At 36.8% G+C, this 16,271-nt stretch overlaps 1 protein-coding gene across 4 annotated transcripts in view; it reads left to right on the top strand.

Annotated features, from left to right (window-relative positions):
- The window catches only part of LOC307008852 (zinc finger MYM-type protein 4), a 43,628-nt gene that overhangs the window by 25,476 nt on the left and 1,881 nt on the right, over window positions 1-16,271 (top strand). For all 4 annotated transcript variants that reach the window (XM_079632104.1, XM_079632103.1, XM_079632105.1 and 1 more), the window contains 15 exons: window positions 155-496; window positions 687-837; window positions 1,707-1,879; window positions 2,087-2,231; window positions 4,603-4,719; window positions 4,807-4,850; window positions 5,649-5,805; window positions 5,922-6,052; window positions 6,132-6,264; window positions 6,358-6,549; window positions 9,348-9,442; window positions 13,381-13,525; window positions 13,696-13,847; window positions 13,987-14,101; window positions 15,943-16,191. In XM_079632104.1, the coding sequence (XP_079488230.1) occupies window positions 155-496; window positions 687-837; window positions 1,707-1,879; window positions 2,087-2,231; window positions 4,603-4,719; window positions 4,807-4,850; window positions 5,649-5,805; window positions 5,922-6,052; window positions 6,132-6,264; window positions 6,358-6,549; window positions 9,348-9,442; window positions 13,381-13,525; window positions 13,696-13,847; window positions 13,987-14,101; window positions 15,943-16,191 (2,341 nt within the window). The remainder of the gene's footprint in view (window positions 1-154; window positions 497-686; window positions 838-1,706; window positions 1,880-2,086; window positions 2,232-4,602; window positions 4,720-4,806; window positions 4,851-5,648; window positions 5,806-5,921; window positions 6,053-6,131; window positions 6,265-6,357; window positions 6,550-9,347; window positions 9,443-13,380; window positions 13,526-13,695; window positions 13,848-13,986; window positions 14,102-15,942; window positions 16,192-16,271) is intronic.

Raw genomic sequence — 16,271 nt, 5'->3', positions numbered from 1 at the left:
ATCCTTTAGAAATCATTCTAATATGCTGATTTGGAGCTCAAAAAAACATTTCTTCAATGTTGACAACAGCTTAAAAGTGCAGATAAACAGCATTTATTTGAAAGAGATCTTTTGTAACATTTAATGTCATTTTTCTTTTATTCTCTCTCTTTAGGAGAAACTGAATGCATCTGTTCCTCATAACCAGATGAATGGAAACTCTCATGGACCTCAGCCTCAGAGCGCTGCACCACCTCGGCCCAACACCGACCATCTCCAGCCCATCCAAACGTCATCCAATGTGCCTGGCCCAAGCCACAACCCTCCGCCACCTTTTGTACCACCCTCAAATCAAAATCCAGTTCCAACTTATGTGCCGGCTCCTGGTGTGGTAAATTCACAAGACGCCCAGCAGCAATGGCCAAACAAGCTTCCCTCGTCTTCTGACACAATACGACTCGTGTGCAAGCAATGTCAGAATCCGTTTAGTTCAAAGCCTGAGGTTTTCCAGTTTAAGGTATGACTTCCAAAAGTGGTCACATGAGCAAAAGTTATATTACTGGGGCTGAATTACAGACATTGATGTTCAGAACAACAGTGCAATTGCAAGTGTGATAAAACACCTCTATAATAAGCTTCAGACAAAATTGGAAAGGTTTTTGTTCTTCAAAAATTGTTGTTAAAGCACCTTCTTTTTCTTCTCTTAGGGTCACGCAGGGTTGTTCTGTTCTCGAGCGTGTTGCGACACATATAAGAGGGAAAGCAACGTGAAGGCTGTGTGCGAGTACTGCAAACTAGAGAAAGTAGTCAAAGACATCATCACATATGAAAAGCAGCCTAGATCTTTCTGTTGTGAAGGTTTGTCCAATCTCTTTACTTGATTCTTGATTATATCAGTGGTTCTCAAATGAAAACAAAAAATGGAATGGCAGTCGTCCTATTCAGCCCATGTGATGCTTATTATTGGGCCTATGCCATTCAGGTTAACATTAGGGGCTTTCGCATCAGGTAGTTAAAGGAATTTTCACTTTCATTTTTGGGAGAACTATCCCTTCAACAACGTCAACAACTATATAGCGCAAAGGTTGAGAAGTGCCTGGACTTCAGCGTCTGCCCATCTATCTCTGTTTTCCATATTCATGGAGTAAGTTTATGTAAAATTTAAATATGTAAAACCCTACTCTGAAGTAGGAGATCATTTAGTCCCCCCAAAAGGTGTTCCTATAACTAAAATCGGTCTCACTTTAGTTAAGGGTCCATTTCTCATTATTAACTAACTATTAACTAGAACTTTTGCCTCAATTAACTCAATTACTGCTTATTAATAGTTAGTAAGGTAGTTAAGTTTAGGTTTTGGGTAGGATGTTGGTGTAGAATATGGTCGTGCAAAAAAAATGCAACATGCGCTTCATAAGTACTAATAAACAGCAAATATCCTAGTAAATTGCATGCTACTAAGCAACTAGTTAATAGTGAGAATTGGACCCTAAACTAAAGTCTTACCCTAAAATCATTCCCAGTTCCTGTGGTAGGAACATGCCTAAAATCGGGTGTTGGATCTTAAGGAAACTTGCATTTACTTGCATAAATAAACAATTTAGTTCATGCTTTTGGTGGCCACTTGATGCGCAAAGAAAAAAAGTTTTTCTAAATAAGATTATTTTTATGCCTAACTTTTTATTTATTTAATATTTTTACTTCTTTAATTCTTTGTCTTCTTTTTCTAGGTTGTAAGCTGCTTTTTAAGCATGACCTTGCCAAACGACATGGAGGTCAGTGCAGGGTTTGTGCCTACTGTCAAAACATGACCCATAAAACCATTCAGAACTTCTTTGGGGGCAAACTGGAGGAGTTTTGCACAGAAGAGTGCATGTCTCTCTACACTGTGCTCTTTTATGAGGTTAGAGATGGCATTTATTTTTTTCTTCTTTTAGCGGTAGTTGTCCTTTTATTTATTTTTTTAAAGAAAGCCTCTCAATTTTTAGTTGGGGTTAAAATTACATTTTGCTTTTTGTATTTAGATGCACTTGTTAAATTCTTCATATTGGCAGCACTTTTTAATTGCTACTTCTTTTTGCATCATTCTTGCATGAATTTGCTGTGTCAGATGGCCAAGTGTCACTGCTGTAAGAATCAGGGCTCACTAAAGGAAAGCCTCGTCTGGGATGGAACAACAAGGCACTTCTGTAACCTGTCCTGTTTGCTGCAGTTCTTTTCAAAGCATATTTCCCCTCATCATCCAGCAAGCAACGGTAGGTCACCACGTAGTTTAAGTGAAACCTATTCATAAAAACCTTTAACAAATGTGCAAAGTTTCTGCTGTGAAATGTAATTTTCAAAACTGGTTTTATTATAGTCAAGTCAAGTCACCTTTATTTATATAGCGCTTTTTACAATACAGATTGTATCAAAGCAGCTTCACAGTGATAGCATGAAAATAATACAAAAAACAATTTCATCATGGTCCACCTTTAAGGCAGATCTATAATATTGTTGAATATTAAATGTCCCCAACTAAGCAAGCCAGAAGGTAAGGCAACAGCGGCAAGGAACCAAAACTCCATCAGGTGACAGAATGGAGAAAAAAAACCTTGGGAGAACCCAGGCTCAGTCGGGGGCCAGTTCTCATCTGGCCAATGAGTGAACAGTGTATGAAAGTTCAGAATGAATCAGAGTATTTGTCCAGTTCCGGTTGGTTGAAGTCGGAGTGGAGAGGAGGAGAGACTGGTTGACACTTCAGGACTGCATTGTCGTCGTGTCCTGGCGCTGGTCCTTAATCAGATCTGGATACGGCCTGGTTCCGGTGGACAGCGGTAAACCTCGGGATAGACAGAGAGACTAATATTAACGTAGACGCCATCCTTCTTATGATGTACCAAGTACATCATGATTTATGGGAAGTGTTCCCGGTCCCGGCTGTTCTAAACTATGCAGCCTAACATTGAATTATATAAGTCTATAATGTGTTATGTGTATGCTAGGCCGAAGAGATGTGTTTTTAGTCTAGATTTGAACTGACAGAGTGTGTCTGCTTCCCGGACAATGTTAGGAAGACTGTTCCAAAGTTTTGGTGCTAAGTAGGAAAAGGATCTACCGCCAGCAGTCGATTTTGATATTCTAGGTATTATTAACTGGTCGAAATTTTGAGATCGCAGTAGACGTGAAGGACTATAATGCGTTAAGAGCTCGCTCAAGTACTGCGGAGCTAAACCATTTAGTGCTTTGTAAGTGATCAGCAATATTTTAAAATTTATACGATGTTTAATAGGCAGCCAATGCAGTGTTGACAGAACGGGGCTAATATGGGCATACTTCCTGGTTCTGGTAAGAACTCGAGCTGCTGCGTTTTGGACCAGCTGTAGTTTGTTTATTAAGCGTGCAGGGCAGCCACCCAGTAGAGCATTACAATAATCTAGCCTTGAGGTCATAAACGCATGAACTAATTGTTCTGCATTATTCATTGAGAGCATATGACGTAATTTAGATATATTTTTAAGATGGAAAAATACGAAAAGACGGTTTTACAGATACTAGACACATGACTTTCAAATGAAAGATTGGTATCAAAGAGCACACCCAGGTTCCTAACCGACGACGAAGACTTAACAGAGCAGCCATCAAGTGTTAGACAGTATTCTAGGTTATTACGTGTGGAAGTTTTTTGTCCAATAATTAGAATCTCTGTTTTTTCTGAATTTAGTAGTAGGAAATTACTAGTCATCCAATTTTTTATATCAGCTATGCATTCCGTTAATTTTGTGAATTGGTAGGTTTCGTTAGGTTTTGAAGAAATATACAGCCGAGTATCGTCGGCATAACAGTGAAAGCTAATTTCCATGTTTCCTAATGATATCTCCTAATGGTAGCATGTACAGAGTGAACAGCAGCGGTCCTAGTACTGAGCCTTGTGGTACACCATACTGAACTTGTGATTGATAAGACATCTCACCATTTACTGCTACAAACTGATAACGGTCAGATAAGTATGATTTAAACCATGCTAGTGCAATTCCACTAATGCCAACATAATGTTCGAGTCTATTTAAAAGGATGTTGTGGTCAATGGTGTCAAATGCAGCACTAAGATCAAGTAATACTAATAGAGAGATACAACCACGATCGGATGATAAGAGCAAATCATTTGTGACTCTAACGAGAGCTGTCTCGGTACTATGGGACGGTCTAAATCCGGACTGAAAATCCTCGCAGATATCATTTCTTTCAAGAAAGGAACACAGTTGTGAGGATACTGCTTTTTCTAATATCTTTGACAGAAATGGCAGATTAGAGATCGGCCTGTAATTGACTAGTTTTGTAGGATCAAGTTGCTGTTTTTTAACAATCGGTTTAATCATAGCTAGCTTAAAGGTTTTTGGTACGTATCCTAGCGACAAAGATGAATTAATGATATTAAGAAGAGGATCTATGACATCTGGAAGCATCTCTTTCAGCAGCTTAGTCGGTATAGGGTCTAACATACACGTTGTCGATTTAGATGATTTGACGAGTTTGCAAAATTCTTCCTCCTATAGCAATGAATTAATCAAATTTTCCCTCAGGGAGACTACAATGCACTTCCTGATGCTATTAAAAGGACTCACTCTTGTTTCTTTATCATTGAAGGTACTGTGTCTAATACCACTACAGTCCAAGCTCCGTTATCTTTATCGAAGGACATGCCTGTTATTGGTGGTGTGGTGTCTCTGGCCTCCACGTTACCTGGAAATACTGCTCTCACAGGTATTCATTTGTCATGTTTTACAATTTTGAATGAAAGATTTTGCTGTTTAATTCCATTTGTTTTAATGTAATTAATTTTCTTTGTAGGAGCACTACCTACCTCAAATGCCAGTTCAAAAAACATTGGGGAAGTAAGTAGTGATACAACACTTTGTAACACGATGTATGTGTGCATTAAACACACGCTACTGTTCAAACGTTTGGGGTAAGATTGCTTTTTAAAGGAAATTAATACTTTTATTCAGTAAGGATGACAATAAAAGACATTTATAATGTTACAAAATATGTAATTTTGAACTGTATCAAAGAATAAAAAAAGTGTATCATGGTTTCCACACAAATATTGAGCAGCAAATCAGAATATTAGAATGATTTGTGATGGATCATGTGACATTGACGACTGGATTAATGATGCTGAAAATTGTTTTACCATCACAGGAATAATTGTACATTTGTATTTTATATATTTTTTAATTCTTATTAAAATGTTGCCGTTTTTACTGTATTTTTTATCAAATTAAATGCAGCCTTGGTGAGCATAAGAGACTTCTTTCAGAAACATTATAAAATCTTACTTGATTTACCTTGAATCTTACCCAAACTTTGAACGGTAGTGTATGTAAAGATGCAAGTATCAAAGGAGACTCATGTAAAAGTTTAAGTAACTGAGAACACTTTTCTTTAGTATTATAATACAAATAAAACAAAAATAATAACAAACAAAAGACATAAATAAAAATAAAATTTGAATGTATCATTTTTTGATTCAGTTTTGCTATTAAAATTAGATTTTGGCTACTAAAATTTTGGTTATATATTTTTTTTCCTCTAGCTTTTTTCAAAACATGCAGTTTTATTTTATTTTTCCAAAATGTGATCTATTTATTTTTTTACCCTTATATGTAATGTTTTTTTTTTTCTTCCAATAGGCCAGCACTCAAACCGATGCTTCAGTGGCTGGTATTCCATATCGAAGAATGTTGAAGAACAAAGCTCTCATGTGCAGACCTATTACTGAAGAGCAGGGCGTCCAGTGTGAGCCACAGCCTCCAGTACCCCCAGTACCTCCAAATATGTCTGAAAAAGGTTGGCCTTCCTCACTTTCACCATCACCCCTGCTAGAAGTCGTTATGCCGTACTCTCATAAGCATTGCAAAATATGTTGCAATGAAATATCGTATTTACACTTTCTCCGTCCACAGTGATTAATGAAAATGGAGAGACTGTGAGGTATGTGCCTGTGCCGGTGCCCATTCCGATGCCTGTCTACATCCCAGTGCCAATGCATCTATACACCCAGTACACACCTTTTCCACTGGGGCTACCTCTACCGGTATGTCATCTTGATTTTCTAATCATTTATTCTGTGCTATAGTTTAGAGCTCTTTTATAATCATGCTGTTACCATCCAGGTGCCTGTTCCTATGGTCATCCCCGGATATCAAGACACTGCTGAAAAGAAAGACACTAAATGTAGCCTGCCTGCCCAGAGCTCAGTGGAAGACGATGAGGTGGAGAAAGGAAAAGACAAGCCTGCGTTACTTGGTGCATAAACATTTTGTTACTATTGGACCCGTTTGTTTATCCAAACCAAAGTACTTCAGTATTTGATTGTATTGGGATTATTGCCTTGCACAGACCAGGGCAGCACTTACAGTGGCGATCTAGAGTCAGAGGCCAGATCAACACCCTTCAGCTGGGCAGATGCTGAGGATCCTGGAGCCAACGTGAAGCCACAGGTGGCATCGTCGGAACGAGAGGAGCCGATAGCTGCCCCTACCACGTCTTTGCCATCAGAACAGCCAGATCTGGAAAACGATTTTCCTCGCGGTAAGTTAAGATTTAAAGCTACACTGTCATTTTTTAAGTTGATTCTTAGCGAAAAACACTTTGTTCTTTCAAAATTATATATGCTCATTTATGTATAATTACTTATACCAACTAATCGAGTATTCTCGTAAGCGTAGAATCTGCCATTTATAATACATACGGGTGAGTCGGTTGAATGGCGGAAGCCATGTTGCGCCTCCATCTTGAAAATACGTTAGCCAAAGAGGGACATACCTGGAAATTCAAGCTTCACTTTTTGCGTTTTTACACTCAGTGGCACCGTGACGAATGCGAGTGGGAGATTACTCGTGACTGCCGGCAGAAATAATACGGCCACCGTAGGAGTTAAAACGCCCTCGGAATGGGAGGGGCTAGAAAGTAATATTCAGTTGGTAGTCATATACAATTTCACCGCTAGATGGGAGTAATTCAAACAGTGTAGCTTTAAGAAATTACTTTTCACACTTGAAATGGTTAACCCTGGGTCATTCTAAACCCCGGGTAAACTGAATCCTGGGTTATCGTTTTTCACGTTTCACACTATACCTGGGGTTAACTATTAATCCTGGGTATTTTATAAGCTGACGTTTCACACTGTACATTCCTAAACCCTGGGTTAAAATTCTTATTTGCGGGCTCAGTGTCATTTGGATTGGATGAACGCAGCACGCGACCTGTTTACATAAAAGCTCTAGCATTGCGCATCGAGTTTATACTGAATGGATACTTCGGACTATAAAGGTAAAAATAAAACGAGCTGCTCTTCACTCAAATTTTCGCGTTTTCTGTCAGCATTTGACATTTTTCCTCTCAAATGCGGAATTTATACTGTTTATATACAACGTGTTGCAGTGTTTTTGTGACTGTCCAAATCCTGCAAATATGTACGCTATTGGTTGTCTGTTGCTAAGCATCTAGCTTTAACATTCTAGCATCGTTTCACTCTGTACAAGTTTGGCACCGCAATATGGGGTTAACAGTGCAAGAGCGGTGCTAACCCTGCTCCGGAGCAGGGTGTAATAACCCCGGGTAAAAATCGGTGCTAACCCAACTTCTAAATTACAAGTGTGCAAAGACCCAGGGTTAAAAGCTGTGTTTAGAACGACGATAACTCGGGGTTATGCGCAGTGTGAAAAGCCCTACTGATAACAAGAATGGAATTTTCAGTTTTCCCTCACTTTATGGACTTAGCCTTAATTTATCATTTTTGTTCTGTCATCCTTTTCATTCATGTCTGTACAGATGTGAGTAGTATTTAATTCTTGTTGAGCTTTGATGATAATCAATTAAAAAAGCAAATATTTTATTTTTGGATGCAGTACATAAAATGTCTCTGCTATAGTGCTGTAGCGGCACGTCGACACTTTATTTATTTTTTGCACCTTTCCCAGAGGTACAGCTCGCCACACACACGTGGGAGACCGAAACATTGCAGAATGGAGGACGAAACAGCAACCTCTTCACAGAATTCCCAATAGTGTTGTCAAAGTACCGGTCGGTACTGAAAATGTGACAAAACCGGAATTTCTGTAGTACCGGGTATATTCGGTACCCACTAATAGGCGCTGCTTTCTGTCGCTTCTGTGTTTATCTAAGCGCGGGGCTCCAGACTAACTTTTTTACTATGAGCACTGTAGCCTATACCATGATATAGTGTCTGTGTGTATTAAACTGCAAAAAGACTATTTAAATATTAACCCTGCATGTTCTGCTTGTCTCTGTGTGAATGGATGGCGTAGACATGGTTTCATTTACCACACACACACACTGAAAAACGAGTGACGCTCGCGCTGTTTTCAGTCTCTGCTGCTTCACGATATGATGAAATTCATCTCCAGGACCACTCTGAGACACTTCATGAGCATACACACACACAGAAACTCAAAAGGTCTTAACGGCAACCCGTCAAAATAAAAGTTCGGTTTAACTTTGAAAAAATTGACAAATAATGATATTAGTCTACTGTACAATAGATTTAGCTACATCTCCATGTATTAAAAATACTACTACTAATAATAATGTGTGCATAGAAGGTTGCTTATTTTTAAGCAATATTTCTCAATATTTGCGTTTTACAGCATGTAGCCTTCAATGTATTATTTACTTATGATTACTGTCATAAATAATAAAGTAATTGAATTGAATGTTTTTTTTTTTTCAAAAAGTTAAATAAAATAGTTCCAACAGATTTTGAACTAATGTGAACAGTAGCTACTAACCTAGCACGAACAAACTGCACAGAGCTAAGATGCCTTAGTTAGCCCAGCACCACCAAAGTGCACAGCTGCTAGATCTAGGTAACAGTAGCAAGCAGATTGCAGTAGCTTTTAACGTTATCTGTCTAACGTTAGCTAACTCACGAGTCACGACTTAACGTAAGTTAGCGTTAACTCATGCTGTGGTCGTTTACGAGTCAAATACATAACGTTAGACTAACGTTAGCCAGCTTATAGTATCATGATTCAGTACGCTAGTTCACCAATGTCAATTAACGGAGCCAAGCAATGTCCAGGCCAGGGTTTTTATTAATCGAGCAACAGAAAAATAATTGTTATATTAATCGTCCAATTAGTTTTTAGATTAGTCGACCAGTCGATAAAATAATCGCCCAACTAATCGTTTTATGAATAATCGTTTACCCCAGCCCTACTCTGCTACGACTAATACATACATTTTTTTAACAAACCATTGCGTTAACTTTTTTGTTTCTTGCATACAGATTTAGCAGCTTTTGACAGCTTTTCTGTTTTATAATTTGTAAAATCCCCCAAAATATTAACACTCGTGTCATTTCACAGCACCAACTGACCCTGGATCAGCTAAAGAGAACAGACTGGTATTGACGCTGAAGAGACGTAAGAGGGGTAGAGACAGCCACCCTCCCAGAAAAAGGGTATGTAATCTGAACGAATCAGATTCCTGGCTTGTTGGAAAGACACTTGGTGACAGAACAAGTGACGGAACAACAGAGAGTCCGCCACAGTCTTTTTGCAGTTCAGAAGGTTGAATTGGGAAGTCTGTTGAAGTGGGTTGTTTCCCAACTTTTAAATGAATGATAAAGACTTAGTGTTTCCAAAGTAAAAAATGAAGTGTTCCCCAAAGGTTTAGAGAGGTTTTAAATGTCTTGTTTTTTTACTTAAGTAGTTATTTTTATTAAGTAGGAAAGATTCTTGTAAATAGTTTTTATAATTGACAGCATTCTAACTACAGATAGACTATTCTATCTAGAAAGCCTAATTGTTTTTTAAAGTTTTTAACATTTCAGATAATTTTGGCTGTATTTATTATTTTTTATTTTCAAGATGCAGGATTTTTAAATGCTCCAAAGCATTTTGCGTTGGCCTCCATTGGTAGTGTACAGTTTTGATCGTTTAAAAAAAAACTATTTGTTAATGGCTGATATAGGTATTGATGATGTTTTTTCATTTGTCAATGGAAAAATCACAAGGTTTTTTTTACTGTTTAGCTTTGTATTGTTCTAGAAAAGTTATCGAAAGAGAGATGTACCTTTAGTTAATCAAGAGGTATGTACAATAAATCATTTTTGAGTTTACATGGAGATGAACAAATGTAATTGTTGTTGAGAATTGGACTAATTTGTGGGTTCTGGACATGAACAAAAAAGTTAACATTAAATTTTGGAAAATAAATGTTGTGGAGTCCGTGTACACCTGGCTAAATTAATAAAATAAAATATCATTATTATTCCTGAAATTAAGCAGTATGCCATATTGGCTTCAATGACAAAATAATAATAAAAAAACTTGAAGAAAAATATGAATCCAGTCCTGGTTTTGGATGTGTTAAGAAAAAGAAGAAGAGTAAAACAGGCTGTGAAGCTAAATTACACTGCATTATAGAGGATAGTTCACTCAGAAATGACAATTCTGCCATAAATGACATTTACTTACCGTCATATAGTTCTAAACCTGTATGATTTCTTTCTTCTTTGAAACGGATGAACTCTAATAACATTTAATTTGTGGGTGAGATGTGTGTGTGCTGAAATTAAACATGTAGATGCCCTCTGCAGACTGTCGCTCATTACAGAACTTTACTAGGTTACTGACAGAAATAACTCATTTTTAAAAGCTTAAAATACCGGCTCCAATTTCTGTGTGAGCTTAGCTGAATTTATAAAGAATTGGTCATATTCATATTCTTATTGTGTAGGGTTTTGGTAGCCCACAAGTAAAAAATTGGAAAAGAAACAACTAGAGCTGCACGATTAATCTTTAAAAAATTGTGATCTCCATTCAAACACCCACGCGTCATTCCAGTCTATCAAAACTTTGACAAAATCACACTAGAACATTCAAATCTGCACTCTCACTAACCCTAACCCATGTATAAGTATAAAAAGGTTCATAAACAGTCTTTTCAAATACACAATATCCTTATTTCTGTGTTACAAATATTCAAGTACTGGGATAAAAGTTTATAGTTCGGATATGAACACTGATGTATACGGAAGCAATCAAAATAGAGCAAACCGCGTTTTGAAAGTAACTTGGCGCTTCAAGTAACGATTATATCAGTTGCAACGTTACACCAGTATCTGGCTAAATGTGACTTAAAAATATGTATTCGTCATTTGAATAATGAATTCAAGAGATTTGTTCAAAAACACTGAAAACTATATCCAGTAATGAAATGGGTAAAGTCAGAACCTCTGGTAAATTACATCTTATTTTGTTTAGTTGTCTGTTTAGAATCATATGATCTCTGTTTGGTACAATTTTTTTTACATTTTTTTTTTTCAGTTTTTGCAGAATCGTGGAGTTCTAGAAAAACTGAACTGAATAGATTAATATCAAATCTGTCCCAAAATGTAAAGATTTGTATGAACTTTAGGAGTTTGGAAAGGTAAATATTTTTTGTTAAATCTAGAGGTAAATTTACAGCATGCAGTAAATTAAAAGTGCAAATTAAGTGTTGGTGGCACTAGAGAAGAAATCAGATGGAGACTTTAAAATTGGCACCAGAAATCTTCAGGAATGTTGTTCTAACTGGAAATTGAAAAAGAAAGGGTGCAGTGAGAAGAAGTGTGAAGCCGTCAGATGGCAGTTAGGAAGGTTCATAATATCCCTTCGGAGGAAACCTGGCATATAGGACGGAGTAGCTCGTTTAAAGTGTGAAGCTGAAACGCTTCAGGAACTTTGTACATAATGCAACAAAGCCAAATACAATGAGACTGAATGCAGGCCAGATGGGGACCGAAGAAGCTGAAAGAGAGGGAGATGATGATGATGATGATGGAGGAGTGGTTGCCATGGAGTCTGCTGCAGTTGAAGAAAGTCGCCATAAAAGGAGATGAATGTGTCGGCATCTGTCAAAATGGTTGTTACATTCTGAAGTGTCTGTGCCTGCTTTACAAGAATCGGATGTTATTCTTTAGCTTTGTCATGCAAACTGGCATTTATTTCAGTATTATACCTCTTTGTCTTCATTCATTCAGTCTAAAATACATTTGATCTGTAATTGTTTATTTACATATTTAGTAAGAATTCAGTATAAGCCTTCATTTATATTGTCATCATTATTTATGTTGTTGTTTTTTATATGATAATTTTTCTGTTGCTTCTGATGAGGAAATCATCAGAAGTTATTTGGATAATTTTTTTCTAGCTTGAATAAAAGAGAAAGTGAATCAACAATAATTGTGGACCATGGAGGTGTCTTGTATCACCCTGAAGTGGTTTATTTTTTCCGATAACGACTGGCTTACTGTACATTTATCATGATTATTACACAACTGCTTACCAATAAAGTAAATGCATGGAGATGAAATACTGATTTGAGTGTTTTTTTCTTGTAGCTGAAACAAAACAATAATCATAAGATGAACACTGAAACAATATTATTAAAATATAATTTATTATCTGCACTGCAAGTTACTTTTTCTATGGACTAGTAAGCTATTGGAGCTGCATGATTCTGGATAAATAAATAAAAACTCAATAAAGACTCAAATTGTTTCATTATTGGATGATTCAGCGTTTTTGACCAAATCTTTTGAATGCTTCAATGACAAATACATTTTGTCACTTGTCGCTACCTACTGGTGTAACTATGTAATTTATACAATCTTTATTTGAAGCAGGTTACTTTCAAACCGTGATTTACTTTTATTTTGATCGCTACTGTAAACATTGTTTATATCCAAACTATACACTTTTATCCCAGCACTTCTGTGTTAATTTGAATTATTGTCACAGAAATAATGATACTGTGTAGTTGAAAAGACTGTTTGTGAAGCCGTTTCATTCCTATACATGGCGACTGCTCTTTTGGTGAACGGCAGCGTCCAACACAGATCTGAATGTTTGCTGTGATCGTACTTGCCAGAGGTTTAATAGACACAGCCGAATCCTCGTCATTTAGGAATAAGATTGCGCGGGTGTTTGAATCGAGATTGCGATCTTTTAACAATTTATCGTGCCGCTCTATCAGCTCTCAGTTTTTTATCTACAATTTAATGTCTTTCACTATTTTAAAGGGATAGTATTATTTTAGTGTTACTTAAATATTCTTATAGTATTTGTTAATATTTTTAATTAGCTTTCATTTAAATTTAATGAGATTTTAGCAATTTTTTTGGTAATTTGTATTACTTTTTTAAAATATTATCAATTAGCTTCATTTTAGCACCATTTGAGCATTTAAACACATTTTATTTCAGTTAGTATTCTAAAGAGCTGTTTAACAACATATTTTCAGATATCGCGTGCACTCCATTGGTTTTATTGGGCTTGATCTTTTGTAAGTTTCCTTTCATAATGTCCTGTTTTGTTGTGTAGTAATAAAACTAGTGTTTTATGTCTCATTCAGGGACGTAAGCGATCTGGAACGGATACAGCGGGCAGTGTTTGGCTTAGTACGTCCTGCTCGAAGCTTAACCAAATGTACGGAGTCGAAGCTTGGGCCAGCTGGGTGAAAATGAAAACAGGACAAAGTGAACAGGAGCAGGAGTCCGGTAAGTTGACACATATGGGTCAGAACATGGAGCCGTTCCCTCTCCGTCTGCCTCACGACTCACGCAGCTTGTGTCATTAGTAAAGGTCATCGTCACAGTTGGAGCGTGACATTGCGCTGACCCACCGTGTGTTTTAGCAACTTTTTCTTCTCCCGCTGTGTCTTATTCAGAGGGCCCCATGACTGTGAAGGAGGATTTGTTGCAGTGCACTCCTGCAGATCTCAGTTTTGGTCTGTGCCGTTTCATCAAGGAGGTCCGCAGGCCGAACGGCAAGGCGTATGAACCCGACAGCATCTACTACCTGTGCCTGGGCATTCAGCAGGTTTGAGAATAAATTAAATCATTTGCCTTTAAATCCAGAACCTTTGCTTCAAATGAATGTAATTACATGTACACATTTTTTTTTTTTTTTGGATACATTGTATATTTTTTAACATACTCTGTCTTCTCTTAATTCTTAGTGCCTGCTTGAAAATGAGCGTCTTGAGAACATCTTCACGGATTCACTCTATAGTCAGTTCATCACTGACATCACCACACTGCTGAAGGACTGGGGGAATGCATTGCCGCCTGGAGGTAAATCTCTTTTTTCCAAAACGACCTTGTTCTGTCACCTGCTCCAAAAATAATCATCACCTTTTTTTTTGTCATATATACTATATATATATATGGCCTGTTTACATAACCAAAGCATACCACCCAACAAATCTAGACTAACTACTGACACCATGTAAATAGCTCCACATCTCACTCAAATGCCATTTCTGGACATTTGACCAAAAAAGTATATATATTAGATGTTTACAGCATTAATAAGCATACAATAAACCTTTGATTATTTGTATGGAAGTCTAACCGTTTACTTGTAAAGCTGATTAGCTTAATTCTTTGAAATGTCATGCGTGTTATTTTTATATTCCATATAAAAAGTCAAGCATTTTTGTAATTGTATTATTGTACATGCAGTTTGACATCATTTTAATTGAGAGAATACATGGAATATTTGTTCTTTTAAAACTTTAATATATTTTAAATGATCTGATTATGTAAATCAGATAAAAAGATAATTAATCTGAAATGTATAAGATAAAAAAAAGTGATATTCTTTTTCAGCAAAGATGTATTTAATTGATTAAAAGTGACAGTAAAGACATGTATAATGATACAAAAATGTTTTATTTCAAATAAATTGTTTTTTAAACTTTCTATTCATCAAAGTATCCCGAGAAAAAAAAAATCATGGTCAAAAGTATGAAGCAGCACAACTGTTTTGAACATTGATAATATTCAGAAATGTTTCTTGAGCAGCAAATCAGCATATTCGTTTCTGAAGGATCATGTGACACTGAAGACTGGAGTAATGATGCTGAAAATTCAGCTTTACCATCACAGGAATACATTATTTTAAAATATATTAATATAGCAGTTATTTTAAATTGTAATTATTTTTTAATCTGTATTACTGTTTATACTGTGTAAAAAAAAAAAAAAAAAGTACCCTTGATGAGCAGAGGAGACTTCTTTCAAAACCATAAAAAGACAATACTAGCCCTGAACTTGTTGTGTACAAGACAAAAGTTTCTTCTTCACTAGGAGAATTTTGTTCTCTGGTACAAAATGTAAAATCCCCTTGCGTTGTGAACAGTGATGGGAATAACGGCGTTATAAATAGCGCCGTTACTAACGGCATTACTTTTTCCAGTAACGAGTAATCTAATATATTACTCTTCTCATCTTAATAACGCAGTTACCGTTACTGCCAAAAAATGCGGCGCGTTACTATAACTGATGAAGCTGTTTTTTCACCTAAAAGAGTCGGCTCATTCGCGAATCGCGAACGACCCATCAAAAGCTCATTCGCGAACGAGTCGATCCATCATCACTAATGCTCATGAATTGCAAACGACCCATCATAACGCATAGTCGGACAGGACAGGACACACAAGGAACAACACAAGCCAGTCAGTCAACGAGAGACAGGTATGGCGACGAGCCCAAATAATCCAAGTTCCCCACAGCAACAATAATCCAAGTAGTTCCCCACAGCAACTTTTTTTTTTTTTAGATGTGTGTACAATGTTTCATGTTTCTGTTAATAATGTATTGTATTAAGTGTCCATTTCATTATAATATTCAGATTTATCATAAATAATTGAACATGCACATGTATTTTAAGTTCCGTTAAAGAGGGGTAGAGGTGGGGTCACATTTGAGCATTTAAAATTAAATTTTACTTGAAAGTAACGCTATAGTTACTTTCTTAAGTAACTAGTTACTTTTAAAATTTGTAACTGAGTAACTAATTTAGTTACTTTTTGGAAGAAGTAACTAGTAACTGTAACTAATTACTTTTTAAAAGTAACTTGCCCAACACTGGTTGTGAATAGGCTTTTAAGATGATCATGATGTTTCCACAGGATATATACACTCGCGGGTTGAGGAGGAGTACCTTTGGGAATGCAAGCAGTTGGGCGCTCTATCTCCTATTGTTCTGCTCAACACGCTGCTGTTTTTTGGGGCCAAGCTGCTCAACCTCAAATCGATTGAAGAGCATCGACGCCTTGCATTCGCCAATGTCACCCACTCCTCGAAGACCACCAAAAATGTCACGACCTCGTATCTTCGGTTCAGACTGCCTAGCAAGGAAGAGGAAAAGGACAAGAAATGTAAGGGCTGCGCTGAAGATGCAATGACCACAATGTGTTTGAATCTTTACAGAGCTCCTAGTCATGTGAGCGTGCATCTG

The sequence above is a fragment of the Phoxinus phoxinus genome (genome assembly GCF_949152265.1).
Source record: "Phoxinus phoxinus genome assembly, chromosome: 13".
In the NCBI taxonomy this organism is placed as follows: domain Eukaryota; kingdom Metazoa; phylum Chordata; class Actinopteri; order Cypriniformes; family Leuciscidae; genus Phoxinus; species Phoxinus phoxinus.
This window is presented reverse-complemented; position numbering and strand designations above follow the sequence as displayed.